The sequence below is a fragment of the Petaurus breviceps genome, unplaced genomic scaffold (genome assembly GCF_028583685.1).
Source record: "Petaurus breviceps papuanus isolate PSGF00001 unplaced genomic scaffold, PetGlider_PUasm1.0 138, whole genome shotgun sequence".
NCBI classification, from domain to species: domain Eukaryota; kingdom Metazoa; phylum Chordata; class Mammalia; order Diprotodontia; family Petauridae; genus Petaurus; species Petaurus breviceps.
Genome location: NW_027185694.1, coordinates 27,693,143 through 27,708,020, shown reverse-complemented (window position 1 = coordinate 27,708,020; position 14,878 = coordinate 27,693,143). Strand labels below are relative to the sequence as shown.

The 14,878-nt window shown below is 35.5% G+C and overlaps 1 protein-coding gene across 1 annotated transcript in view; it reads left to right on the top strand.

The window, feature by feature from the left end:
* Positions 1–14,878, top strand: part of UNKL (unk like zinc finger) — a 122,893-nt gene that overhangs the window by 73,827 nt on the left and 34,188 nt on the right. Inside the window, 1 exon segment of the mRNA XM_069108776.1 lies at positions 4,269–4,446. Coding sequence (XP_068964877.1) covers positions 4,269–4,446 — 178 coding nt within the window.

Sequence of the window (14,878 nt, the reverse complement as noted above, 5' to 3'; positions counted from 1 at the left end):
TAATCAATGTGATGATTCCTTTATACTTCTTCATAGTTAAAGTTTGGTTGTGTGACTGCATTGTGACTCAGAAAGATAGATACTCACTGCACTGTTGTCCAGATCTAAGATTCCTTTTCATTTATCCCGGTATTTCCACCTTTGAACTTGTAATGAGCATGCGATACCTTTTAAAAATGGTGAGCTTGCTTAAGTGAAAAAAAGAAGTAATGTATTGTTTGAGGCTGCTTTCAGGTTAGTTCTTAACTCTTCTTCTTAATAGCCAAAAGGAGGCTCCTTTCTAGTTTGAGACAGTACTAGATGGAATCCATTAATCCTTCAATAAGAGAAATAGTCTTAGCACACTCAGGCAGTGCTACTAAATTATTGCTGTGGTCACCTTTTGAGAAGAAATTACTTAGAACATTTATTCTTCAAAATTTTTGTACCTTTGTTGAATTATCACAAGTTTTTCCAAGATTCCCACCATACTTTTAGAATAAAATCTATCTCTCCTCTTATTAGTTGTGAAGAAACCCATCAGTGAAGAAGAATTGAACAGTTTTTCTATTTAAACAAAACAGGCACAAACATAAATCTTCTCATATTAGGAAAAGCAAGTTTAGCCACATGTGTTAGGATATTAGACCTGTGCTTTCCTTTTCAGGCTAGCATCCATAACTTGTCATATGTTGATATTGTCCAGATTTTGTAGAAGTTGGTAGGGAAACCCCAAATTTAATTAATTAACAGTGATATATAGTAACATATTTCTTTAGTGAACAAAGGACTGCGCTTAAATACTGTTTGTTACTTATAAGGTAAGGTACCACTTTAGTGCCTTGGAGAGGGACATCTCTTTTGCCCAGGAATGCTTCTATACTTGATGGTGAACTCTAGCACTATGCTATGCAATCAATCTTTCCACATTTTCTGTGTATATATAGGTATATCAGGATTAGAAAATAGATGATTTGTGATCAGAGAGCAGGCATCATTGTTTTCTATTGAAGGCATAATGCACAATATGTTAGAGGGATTTGAAAGACTATAACTTGGGCAAGAAAATGCACTTGAATTCTACCATATCAGGAAGTTAATTAATGGAACTAGAAGAGGTAATGGTTGGTTTAATGAGTCTAAGTTGGCTCAACTTATTAACAGTTGTTGGGATTTTGTCTTTTTTTTTTCTCCTCACTGGGAGGGATTCTACAATTTCTCTATGGATCATTCTTTGGAGAGGAGATTTAGTATCATTATATTAATTAAATGAGGATGATGGTAAACTTGGGGAAATCATCAAGAAATGAGTTGGGTAATTGAACTCTTCCTGAGAATCAGAAATATTAGTTGACCAGGAAAATGTACCTTTTGAAACTTAAAGCTGTAAAATGTGGAGTTTAGGACACTTGTTGATAGTCTCCTTTGAAGGGAAATTAATGAATTGTATCAAATTGGGCAATCTGCCCATTGGTCAGTTTCCTGAAAGGTCACTTCCTATTCTAACTTACATAGTCTTTCTAAGCAAGTAATAATTCATTTTAATTCATAACTGTTCATACCACTTCTCTACAATTTTGTTCATTTTGATTCTTTAAGCTTGCCCCATTCTTTTTCCCCCACTCTTTTTCAGTTGGGGTATGCCCCCTCCTCCACTCCTGCTGCAGTTTGCTTATTCAGTAAGCTTATTGAACCCCTACAGTGTGCAAAGCTCTCTGCTAGGCACTAAGTACTGGGTTATTTTTTATTATTTAGTATTATGTGCAGGTTCTAACCTACAGAAATCTCTGACACAAGAGCAAATATGGGAAGTGACTGCAGGTACTTCCTACTTGTACTTTAAGTCTGTTCTGTATACTGACCCTGAACTTCCAGCTCTCCAGACCTTTGGACCAGCCTTAGTCAAAAGCTAACCTCTTTGAGTAACCAGGAGTCAGCCTAAGATCATGGAATACAGTGACTGAATCAAATTTTCTCCTTTAGAAAGACAAATAGTATGCATGTATTTAAAATGAGAGGGTTGGACTAGATAACTGTGAAGACCTCTTACAAATCTGACATTTTAGGATTCTTTGGGCATTGAGAAGATGTTTTGCCTAGTTGTAAACCCATAGTTAAAGATAATGTTTTTAAGGCAAGAAAGTTGTTTCCTAAATTATTAGCAGTTAGAAAATGGTTATAAACTTCCAGCAACCTAATATTTTTGGCTTTGTGAAGATCGTCTTCACAGTAGTGGTACTTTCATCTTGTGTGGCCACTCCCAGCTTTAAAGTAGAAGCCTTCACTTAGTCATCTTCTTGGAACAGAATGATAAATAATCTGGAAACAGCTGTTGAGCATAAGCCATTTAACTGAGTAGTAGTTGTAAGTGCTGTGTAATGAGATCTGTAAATTAAACTTTCCCAGTTTTTTGCATTTCTTTCTAGAGCATAACATTTTGGGAAGATAACTTAGTCATACTATTAGAGTGGTTCTTAATATTCTAAGAGGAGTCATATACTTTCTGATTTGTTAAGCATTTACATAATGTCTGTTCTAGGTACTTCATATTATGACATAGAATTCTTTATCATACACACACATGCACGCACACACACATGCACGCACTCAGACACAGAAACATATACTTGTCACAGTTCAGAGTTAACAAGTTGAAGAGTTGATATTTAAGCTATAGTGTCAGGACTAGAATGTTTTATAACTGTCTTTTTAACTTTTGCCATAGATTTTCATGGGGCTTCGGTGTTGGAGGCAAGGGGAAGAGTGATGAAATATCTCTCCCGCCCCCACTTCCCACCTGAGTCCATCTCATGGTTTGAAAGGATGAGGAAAGGGATGAGATCAGTATTGAATTTTTTAAAATGTTACTGATTTACCTGGGTGGAATCATTTCATTTAACCCTTCCCATGCTTGGTATCACTTTATTAGCTTGAGATAATTATTTTAGATTTCATGGATATTTGGTTTATTTAAAATTAGTAGGGTTTTTTCTCCTTTCCTAGGCTGTTAATGATGTCAGCAACAAAATTATTACCTTGGAGAACTATTTTGATCAAATAAAGAAATTGAAAGTGACACAGGGAAAGTCATTTTTTATTTAAATATTTACGGATAGGGAACCATATGGTAACAGACGTGTTGTTTTAGAGACAGAAACTGTATTCTTTGCTTTATAGAAAACTGTTTCTGATTTAATAAAAATCTAGTTCTTTTGTAGGCATACATTTTCTATTACTACTTTCCAGAGTAGTGCTTTTTTAGTTTTGAGAGTTTCCTTGTCTTTTCAGCTGTATGTGAGAGAAGCTCCATTTTTTTAATCCCCATTTTCTTTTAATTGAAATTGTGCTGGTACATACCCATTCTTAGGTAGTAAGATTTGCCTTGGCACTTATTAAAGATAATTTGAAGTTGTCAGATTTTTGCTTTCCTGATGTAGTTGATGAATGAACTTTTTTTTATTCCATTTGGAAAAAGGAGGAAAATAATCATTCTCAGAAGTTATAGGTGATTTACTGTACAATGGAAGTAGCCATCCAAATACAAATTTCCAAGAGGTTGGTTAGAACTTTGGATCTCTTTTCCTTTTTTTGGTCAGGAAGGGATGAAGATATGATGGGGATCATTATCTTTTGTGTCTTAAGATATATGTAGACACTCATACAGAAAAATACTTGAAAGCTTATTTAGTCAGTCTTCCCACCCTGGCTGCCACATCTTTCTTCACCAGCTGAATCTACTGTTTGTTTGTTTTTTTAAAGCAATCGGGGTTAAGTAACTTGCTCAAGGTTACACGGCCAGTTATTTCTGGGTGTGGTGCTGAGTATCTCTGAGCCCGGATTTGATCCAGGTCATCCCGACACTGGAGCCGGTGCTCTTACTCGCTGAGCCACCCGGCCACCCCTTGAATCTACTGTTTATGCTGGCATGTGCCTGTTTCTTAAAAAGTAATTTTCTATGGAAAATCAGATTATGTCTGTCAAATCTTGAAGGTCACAGTTTCTGAATGTATTTGGTAATGCCTTTTAGCAATAAGTAGCTTATGATTTTGGTTGTCTTATTTGTCATAATTTAATTAGAAATTTGAAAACAATTTGGAACAATTGGAAAAGTTAACTTTTCTTGGTCCTTTGGTTTGGAACAGAATACACACAAACACATGAAATCCATAATACATCCAAAATTTGCTTAATTATCCCACATCCTCTCCCAATTAATTGTATTTAATGTCACTTTAATATTTTTCTGTCAAAAATACATTTGCTTATTTTATTTATATATTTTTAAACAGAACCACCTCAGTGTGTTTGCAGTGGTTAACCCACTTGCTTCAAGTATAACCTCCAGTATAACTTCTAGTCTGGCTTCCAGTATTGGATCAGGTAGTTCATCCCCTACAACTCTATCAGCTATCAATGCCAAAGCTCTCCCGTTCTACCCTCCGAGTAATACAGTTGAATCAGTAATAGGTAAGTCTAAGTGTTTCCTCTTTTTTTTCTTTTTGCATTTATGTTACAGCTTTTCAGGATTATTCTCTTTTGATAAATATTCTGGAAATACTCACTGAAAAATAATTTGCATTTTTTACATCTGTCAATTTTAATCACGTGCAGTTAAAAGCAGTACTAGGCTTAACCTCACCATAAGGTTAAAAATTGTATTTCTGTTACCATTTAATCTTTTTTAAATCTTTCCTCTAATATAATCCCCTCCTCATTATAAGGGCCACATTAGACAATAGATGAGAAAACTCAGACTGCTACGTTTATGTGATTTCAGCGTAGTTCATTTGTGATCATAAATCTTAAGAGCATCAAACTGACCTATATAAGATCAACTGAATATGATCTCTTTGGCCCAATGGAGAGGGATTCAATGTGTGTAAGGAGTATTTTGTCATTTCTAGCCCTGCCAAGTTCTCTGGTCCCAGATTTTCACTGGGGTAGGGTAGGATGGTGGTAAGGTAGGAAAAGAGTTGAGAGTAGCTAACATCTGATTAAATTCCAGGAGTTAACTTAACAGAGACTGGCCTTGATGCTCCCCTAGCCAGGTTCAGCTTGTCTGTGCTGAAACCAATGTTCACCTTGCCTCTGTCCTCTTTAACTTATTCTGAGTGTTTTCTTGTCCAAGATTTAAAAAATAGAATTGCCACCCTGCATCTCTAAGAATAGGTCTAGCAGTAGAACTGAGGCTGGTAGTAGGTAGGTTTTGTTTTTGCTTTTTACAAGGAAGAAAGTTTCAGACATTTACTGTCAACAGGAATAGAATTAAAAGTTGAGTCTTTTCATACCTTGGAGATGGGGAAACCAAACAGTTCTATCTAGTACTAGTATGCCTCATATTTGTACACCACTTTAGAATTTAAAGAGCCCTTCAGCTCATACAGTCCTAACAACAGTTTGGTATTGCCTTGATTTTTACAAAAGGAGGAAACTGAACATCAGAGAGATTAGGTGATTTACTTAGTAAATGGCAAAACCAGAACTAGGACCAAGTTCTCTTTGCTTCCAGCTTAGCTCTTTCCGCTGTAAATTATATTTCCCTACTTAAATCAGTCTGTCTAGATTAAGAGATAGCTTGGTGGACCATTAATTCAACTAACACATTTTTAGGTACCTACACTGTGCAAAAGCATTGTTTTAAGTTGCTAGAAATGCAAAGATAATTAAGACAAAGTAAGTCATACTATTTTCTAGAATTTTCAGATTGGTTTAAAATGGCCTTGAAAATATAGAATAATTACTAGCTCACAGAAATTTTCATAAACTTTTACCTTCTGAAGTATACAGAAAATAAACTTTTAAAATAGCCCTTTTGTTGAATATGTTTTACCCACTGTGGATCAGTGACTTTTTGGAAGACTAGTTGAAAATAAGTTGAATGTCCGAAACATGTCTACAGCATTAAAATTTTTCATTATTGCTTACTCTTAGATGGAAGAGGACATTCACATTCAAATAACATGCTTTCTTCTAATGTATCAGATTGTCTAGAACATGCTTTTATATCTGTTTTGTAAGCTCTTCATCTCCCCAAGATAAATTATTTCACTATGCTTTATTCTAAAGAGTGTTTGCTAATATGTTTGGGCATAATTGGTTTAAAATAATTGTTTTTCTTGGCTTATTTTGGTTTTATTATTAAAATATGTATTATTAAGAAGTACAGGTTTTATTTGGGGATCATGGAGAGATATCTTTAGATATTTGTCTCTGTTTCCATGGTCACCTGACCCTTTGCTATTTAAGCCTTTGTGTGGAAAATTGTATTCAAACTGTGCTACTTCCTTTTGGCCCTTCATTGTTAAGGAAAATCAAAGATGTAACACCTTGTGAAAATTCCTCTGAGAAGAATAATGGCACATTGAATTTCTCTTTTAAAACTTAGAACCTTCTCATATATACTGTTCTCATTTTCATGAGAAAGTTGAAATTTCCATGTTTTTCAATAAATATCATTGTTTAAAGTCAAAATTTTAAGCAAATGCAGGATGGTTTATCGTTGTCATTTGTCCCTGAAATTTAGAAGAAAAGGACAGTACTCATTAAAAAATTTTATTGGCCTCTTTAGATGAAGATTTGTTCTTTATAGAAGATGGTAATCTTAAATGGGGTACTGTCTTGTCAAAATTTTTGATTTTAATAATTCTGACCCATCTGAAGACTTGTAGGAGAGAGCATTTGCATAGAGTACATCTAAAAAGAAGCAGATCACTGACGTGGGAAAACTTGCAATTGTCCCTTGGAATTGTTGACTTTGTCCTCTAGAAGTCAGGACAAAACATGTATCTGGGAATGTATTTACACTGTGTTTTCAAAAGGTCCATATTTCATTTACATAAAGATCTTTCATAGAGTCTCCTTTGACAACTAATTTCATTGCAAAATAGAACTAGACTTGTTCAAGTTTTACAGCTCATGTGAAGTAAAAGTTCACTTCATGCTTCATATTATAACTGGTTTGTTATTTGAAATTGGCTATATTTTCTCTTTTTCAATGAGGTTTTCATTCAGAAGTACAAGAATGATTCACCATCCCCCCATACATATGCATAAACATAAAACTAATTCTATACATTGACTAGTTGATTTCATAGGATTTTAAATCATAAGATTATAGGTTTAGAGCTAGAAGGGGCCATCAAGTCCAACTCCCTCAGTTTATTGATTAGGTTACTGAGGCTCAAAGAGGTTATATGACTTACTCATGTCAGCTCTTATTTTTCCTCTTATAATCTTACCCATTCTTTTTTTTTTTCTTTTTGGAGGGGGGAAGGCAGGGCAATTGGGATTAAGTGACTTGTCCAAGGTCACATGGCTAGTAAGTGTTAAGTGTCTGAAGCCGGATTTGAACTCAGGTCTTTCTGACTCTAGGGCCAGTGCTCTCTATTCACTGCACCACCTAGCTGCCTCCTTATCATTCTTCAAAGCCCAGCTAGAAAGTACTCTGTGAAACCTTTCTTTATCCTTCCCGAAAATTTATTCATCCTCTCCTTTGAACTCTTTTAACACTACAACCCCTTGATGAAGAGGATCATATCTTTTATTTTGTATATCCTCAACATCCAGTGCACCTTTGTACATAATAGCAGTGAAAAAATTGGATTGGCTTCTTCTTTACTAATCATTACTTGGTTTTAAAGCCAATTCTAGATCAATTTTACTCAGTCACTTTGAGTTTTGTCTTTTAATAGGCTTAGATAAATGGATACTCTTTTTTTTTGCTTTTTTTGGGAGGGCAGTTGGGGTTAAGTGACTTGCCCAAGGTCACATGGCTAGTAAGTGTTAAGTGTCTGAGGTCAAATTTGAACTCAGGTCCTCCTGATTCCAGGGCAGGTGCTCTATTCACTACACCACCTAGCTGCCCTGATAAATAGATATTCTTATAAAAACTACTTATAGGTAAGTTGTGCTTGGCATTGTCTTAGAAAAATAACTTTTTTTCCTCCTTCATCTCCCCAAGAATAATAAAGTTTAGCAATTTTGTATAGTCTGTGTTTTTGTTAGAATATTTCCTTTTAAGTTCAAACAGTGCTTCTCTATAGTTATATCCAGAAAAGACTGATGGCAACTTAGGAAGAACTAACAAGTATATCAATTGAAATAAACTTTTCCTCATGTTTTATATGTTTATGTACCACAAAAACATAGCCTAGAAAGTATAAAATAGGAGGCATTTCCAGAATTGTTCTGCATTTCTTTGGATACATGCATTTGAGGATCACTTGATAAATTTATTTTCTTGTGCTGCATATTTCAGACAAATTACTGAATAAAATGCTAATATAGTAATCTGCAAATTTCATTAACAAGGAAGAAACTTGGAACCTGAAGTTTTCAGTCTATTTCTAACTTACTTGTTATTGTTAAAAGTGCCAAACTGATGTACGAAATATATTAGTAAAGGAATCACATTTTTGAGGTGGCATGAAAAGCACTATAAATGATTGGCCAGAGACCTGATTTCTGACAGTTGTGGAGTTGGGAAGAGGAGAGGACCAATGGGAAGGATGATGGTAGAGTCAGCTCCATTAATAATAACATCTGCATTGATTATTCATTGGTAGTTAGTAGAATGGGATAGAGTTCAAATTGTTGCTTAGAAAATAGGTGTAGAAGAATGTACATTGTTGACAAGGAGCCCAGAGTTGAAATTGGAGAAAGATTTGGGAGATAGTTCTTATGCAAAAAGCAAGACAGCAAAACTGACAGTAAGATTCTCCAAAGGAAAAAGTACGTGGGAAAACAGCTTGAGACTATTCCCAGTGAGGAGACGAAGACCTTGTAAGACCCGCTGAGAAAGATGTTGAACAAAAGGAAAAGGTAAGTTTAAAAGCAGAATAGGCAGACCACAGGCCTATCTAGTAGATAGAGTACTGGTTGAGAGACAGGAAGACCCGAGTTCACATCCAGCTTCAGACACTAGCTATGTGACCCTGGGAAAGTCACTAACCCCTTTTAGCTTCAGTTTCTCATCTGTAAAGTGAGCTGGAGAAGGAAATGGTAAAACAGTTTAGTATCTTTGTCAAGAAAACCCCAAATGGGGTCACAAAACATTGTACATGACTGAAATAACTCAACAACAACAGGAAACGATGCACAGTTGTATTCTAGCAGGTTCAATAATAGAGGTATCCTAATTAGAGAAGAGGGTATAGAACAAAGAGAGAATAAGTATTATCAAAGGTGCAAAATAAGAGGCAGAGAAAGCCAGATTTAGATTGATGTAGTAATCTTTTTTTTAAAAAAGCAATCGGGGTTAAGTAACTTGCTCAAGGTTACATGGCCAGTTATTTTGTGTGGGTGTTAAGTATCTGAGGCCGGAACTGATCCCTGGTCTCCCGACTCTGGGGCCGGCACTCTTACTCACTGTGCCACCTGGCCACCCCTTGATGTAGTAATCTTAGGAATCATGTGGGGATGGGAAAAATACACACAGAGTCAAAGAGTAATGTTTCCTCTATTGTGGAAGGTGTAGTTGAGAAATTTTTATATTAATAACTAGTTATTAATTTTTGATCCTGGTTTTTCACCTAATTTCTGTTTAGAGTCCCAGCTCTTGTTAAGTAAGGTTGGTCTGTCTCTGAAGGACATGGCTGGTTGATGAGATTATTCCTAGACCTCAGGGAACATCTTTTGTCATCTTGGGTGGGACCCCATCCAATTAGGATGTTATATTATATCCATTATATATATATTATATAATATAATATGTATATTATATTATATATAAATATCCAGTTATACTCTAATTTCTCTTTAGAGTATGAACAAAATCCAGTCTGAGGGAGCCTCTACTCTGAGGGAAGGACCTCTTGTCCTTGTCCTTCATTAGAGTTTAGGGTGACCCAGCTCATGAAAGAGAAAACTAACCAGACAGGTCCAGATGGAGATGGCTTACCTTCACCCAGATTGCTAGAGGCTGCCGAGAGTTTCATGATCAAGTCATATTCTGAGCCAGAGGAACTGAAGACTTTTAGCCCACTTCCTTATTAAATGTCCACCAATCAAGGTTGATTTTCACTTGTCAGGGGAATTCCCTTTCAGAAGGCATTTAAGGCATCTCAGGGTTTTTGGTGTCTTTAGTTACCAAGATTTATTGACCATCAATTTATTGATTGCTAGCTAGCCTGATTAATAAATTGATTATTGATTACCCAGAAGCTCTTGTCTAGAGCTTTTCCCTTATCTCAATAATTGAACCTTTAGATTAATTGGCAGAATAATCATTTATTACATGCGCAAGGCACTGTGGATATAGAGGCAAAAATAGAAACATCCCTACCTTTAAAGAGCTTATATTTTGCTGGGGCCTGTGAGAAGCTTACAGCGTGGATACAGATAAGTAACTGGGTAATTTGAGGAGGGAAAGAGCAATTAACAATCATGTAGGTTAGGGAAAGCTTCATAGAGAAGGTTGACACCTACGTAAAAATATGTAACACTTCATTAATTTGATTTTCATTGAAAACAGTAGCATCTAGGAATTCAGGTCACAAGCTCAGGTGTAGAGGAGGAAGCTTATTTGCTCACTGAAGTGATGATAAGGTTTGGGTAACCTTTTGGGTAATTGCAATGAGACTAATAAAAATTTCTAAATTTTGGGAAGACTGACATTCATTTCCCTTTGTAAGCATTTTAAGCTGTATGACCAGGTAAAGTCACTTCACCTTTCTGAGCCTCGATTTCCTCATCTGTAAAATAGGGGTAATAATACTCTTGGTATCTACCTCATAGAGATGTGGTAGGGCTTAATGTATATAAAGTGCTTCACAGACTTTATATGTTATATAAATACACACATGAAACAACTAGAGGATACTGTAAGGTTACAAAGTATATGCTAAATAATGTGCTTGTGTAACAGAAATTCAAAGAAAAATATTAGTGTGACCTTTAGTTGTTTGGAAAAACTACTTTTAAGAGGTGGGTCTTGACCTGGGTTTTTAAGTAATATAGAATTTGAATTGGTAGAGAGGAGGATTTGGATTGACCAATAAGGTTGGGTAGATGGGGCCAATTGATGGTGGCACTTAACCAGGTCTGAGGAATGTAGAGTTGATAGGGGGCTGTTGTAAATTTATGAAAGAGATGATATAAGACATGTTTTAGAAAGAACAGTGGAGCAGTGGCACATAAGACACATCCTCCTTTTCTTTTGTTATTATTTTCTGTCTCATCATATTTGCTTCCTTTAGGAGGTCATCCATTTCGTGACCTTCAACTACTTCTTGATTAATGACTCTTACATCCAGAGATTTAATAGTGCATAAATTACTTCCCTTCTCTGGGCCTCAGTTGTTTAACCTATAATAAGGGCTTTGGACTTTGATATCTAGGGCCCTTTATAACACTAACATTTTCATTTGGTTTTCATCATTTTAGCGACAGAGATGTCCAAGTAGAAAAGTCCTTTAGTCAGTTGAAAATATGAAACTGGAATTTAGTTGATAAGTTAGAGATGGCAGTTATTTAAAATGTCAGTTCAGAGGTTGTAGTTGAAGTTATATTGGTGGGTGAATAGCACATCAGTAACAGAAGACCACAAACAGTTGTAAGGAAGAGCCAAAGAAGGTACTATCAGAAGAGTAGAAGATCCTAGGAAAGTAAAATGTCATAAAAACAGAAGGAACACAGTCTTGAGAAGCCTGAGCTGATGTCACCAGTGGCATGTGCAGCAGTGGCAATCAAACATAAGTATTTAAATAAGAATTTTTAGTTTTGTCTAGAAAAGGGTTACTCATCTTGGAGAGAACACAATCAATGGAGTGGTAGAGTTAGGAATCAAAACTGTAAGGGATCTATGAGAGAATAAATAGAAATCGCAATAAGATATATAAACCGTTTGAGGAATGGGAAAAGGAGTAGGGTGGTAAGTGACATGCATAAAGGGAAGGGTAGAAAGTATCAGTTGAAGAATTTTTTAGGATTCTAGAGACCCAAGATTACTTGAAGAGTGAACAGAAGGAGTCAATGGAGAAGAGATTTATGTTCTGGATAATCTTCGATTCAGAGTAGCTCCTAGTTTTCTTGTGAAAATGTGGCTTGCACATGTTTGATAAGCATTTGAATTGAATGTTGTAATACTACTTTAGTACTTGAAGTATTTATTATTTTATAAATGTGGGTATCCAGTCTCTTGACATGCTGTAACCCCTCCACAATTCATTAGGTAAAAACTTTAATAGTTGCCTAGTTCTTTCCATAAACTATGTCCCTTAAACTTCACAAAAGCCCTGTGAAATAAATGCTATTATTATACCCATTTTACAGATTAGAAAACAGGCTGAGCGGGGTAAGGGACCTGTCCTAGAGTCACGAAGCTAATAAGTGTCTGAGGTAGAGTTCAAACCTGGGTCTTATAGAATCTGTCTAACATTCTTTCTAATCACTGTGTGCTTGTCTAGTGACTATTCCAAGAGTTACTGTGGCCAAGGATTCATCACCCTTTTGCCAACATGGTGATGAGCCTCTCTGAACTTGCTACCTTGGTCTTTGGACAATTGGGTGCTTTCATGAAGATTTTCCAGCTCAATAGAATCACCCCGAGTCTGTACTGTTTTCTCATAGCCTTCCAGAACTTAGGGTATCAAAAATTACTTTAGTGGAAAGTATTAGTACTACCAGAAATAAAATGGGAACTGATTATTTTCAAAATCACAAGGTATGGTAGGAGCACAAAATTGACATTTGCAATCAAGTCTATTAAAATGCCTCCCAAAGTTGGTATTCACTTTCGCATGTATCTGTCTGCCTAACATAAATCACATAGTTTTGTTTGAATATTGGTCTTATTGCTTTGTAAATATTAAGTTGTGTCTCAGAGTTAATATGGTAGATTCTCTCAGAATGAGCCATGTATAAAAGTTCCATGATGCAACCAGTGTATTTGAATTCATTGGCAGAGGGCTGTGCCTCCAGTCATGTGATCGGGGGTTGCTGTGATTAGCTGGTACGTTTGCAGGATTCTATGTTTAAATTGGTGTGTAGAGGAGGAGGAGAGGCTGCAGACAGTGAGTCAGCAGTTAGGGCTGGTAAGCTTTCTTAATTTCTTTTAACAAACTAATTCAAAGATTTTATCAAGTAAATGTTTTTGAAATGTAATTTGCCCTTTGGTAATCTGCTGTGTTGATTTATAATATGCTATAGAATATCACATTGATTTTAAAATATACTTAGAATGTGTTTTTTTTTTCAGTGTTCAGAGCTTTTTTTTAAATTTTGTAATTGAAACCTTGTGAAAGATCTGACTTGGTGATTTTAATTGTGATTTAAATGTATAAAAAGGCAAACCTTAACTGGATATGTTCCATTGCAATCTATATAGATTGGAACATTGCTAGGTATTAGCAAACAATTATACTAAAGCTGTACATCTCAATATTAGCTTAGTAAAATGGTAAGTCTGAAGATAATATTTTAGACCCCAGAGTAACAAACAATGTTTAAATAGCTTTGGGGCAGTATGAAACCTTTTTCAATTTTATTTAGAGACAAAAGTTGAACTGTATAAAATTCCTTATTGTAAAAATAAACTATTAGTTTGTCCCTAATATGAATTTGCCTGATTTCTGTGGTTCCCATGAACAGAATTGATCTAGACTTGGCAGCTGTAAGGTTTTGTTCCTTTCTGCTTCCATGACAGCATTTACATTAACTGACAAAGGTCTTACTCCTTGCTTGTCAGAATTATATTGTCAGAGTTGTTTAGAGCAGTACTTAGCCTGGGTGTATTAGTGCAGTGGAGACAAAGGGCTGCATGTGTACTGTTTAAGGCTAGTAAATTTCTAGGGGAATAAGACACTGTACTTATGTACAGGGTTTTGGGACTAGGTATAGCACAGTTCTAGGTTGACTACTAATATTCACAGTTTTGTTTCATAGACTAAAAGAAAAAATCTTATAGTTAATATATTTTAGGAAGCTCTTCTCCCTCTTGTGTTGATTCAGAAGTTAGTCTTTTTTTAAAAAGAAAAATGAAAGTGTCTATTTCAGGTGACTATGAACTCTTATACAATTTAAACAAGTTTGAATAGCCAGGTTGTTAACATTTGACAAACTCTGATGACCTATGTATAGCGTTAAGGCTTGAAGTTTGTATCCATGTTATGTAATGATGTGAAAGGTCTCCATGAGGCCAACTTAGATATGATGTACTTGGAACACAACTTGATAAATTGCAACTTCGTTTTCATTTATAAGCTTATCTATCTAAAGAAAGAGCAGAATACAAATGTTTGTGTTCTTTATGCATAAATACCTGTTCGTCAGTTCCAGTCTTTTCACCTGTTTCTGTTGAGTCTATGTTCTCCAGAGTGTCCCACTGCCCCCCATGGATTACAGTGGGATTTAGGGTTGTTTGAAGAGCCAGCCAGGCACCTCCAGGCAACAGTGTGTGCCAACTGTATTACTCAGCACTTCCTGGCTGAATTTCATTAATGTTCAAAAGGGTTTCCTGATTGTTTTTTAAGATTTTTATAGTTTCATGTCATTTTGACTCCTGAGACTTTCTCTTATGCATGGTTTCATCTGTTCTGAAAGATTTGTGTTTTTAAAATTGAGTAGACCTACAGTTTGCATTTATTTGAGACAATTTGGGTTCTGGCCATAAAAAAAAAAAAATGGAGCCTCATAAAAATTCAGTTCAATTCAACAGGAACTTATTAATTGTCTATGGTGTTCTAGGAAGTATTTGAGGTACTAGGGATACACAAATAAAAATATAAATAGCCCTTGTCCTCTAGGAGCTCACATTCTACTGGTAGAAAAGCCACATGAACAAAGAAATGTAAATGTAAACTATGCATGTAAAGTAATTTGGGGGAGAGATATTCCCCTAACAATTAGCCATATCTAAGAAGATCTGGAGAGTTCTTTTTTAGCATGTACCTGAGCTGAACCT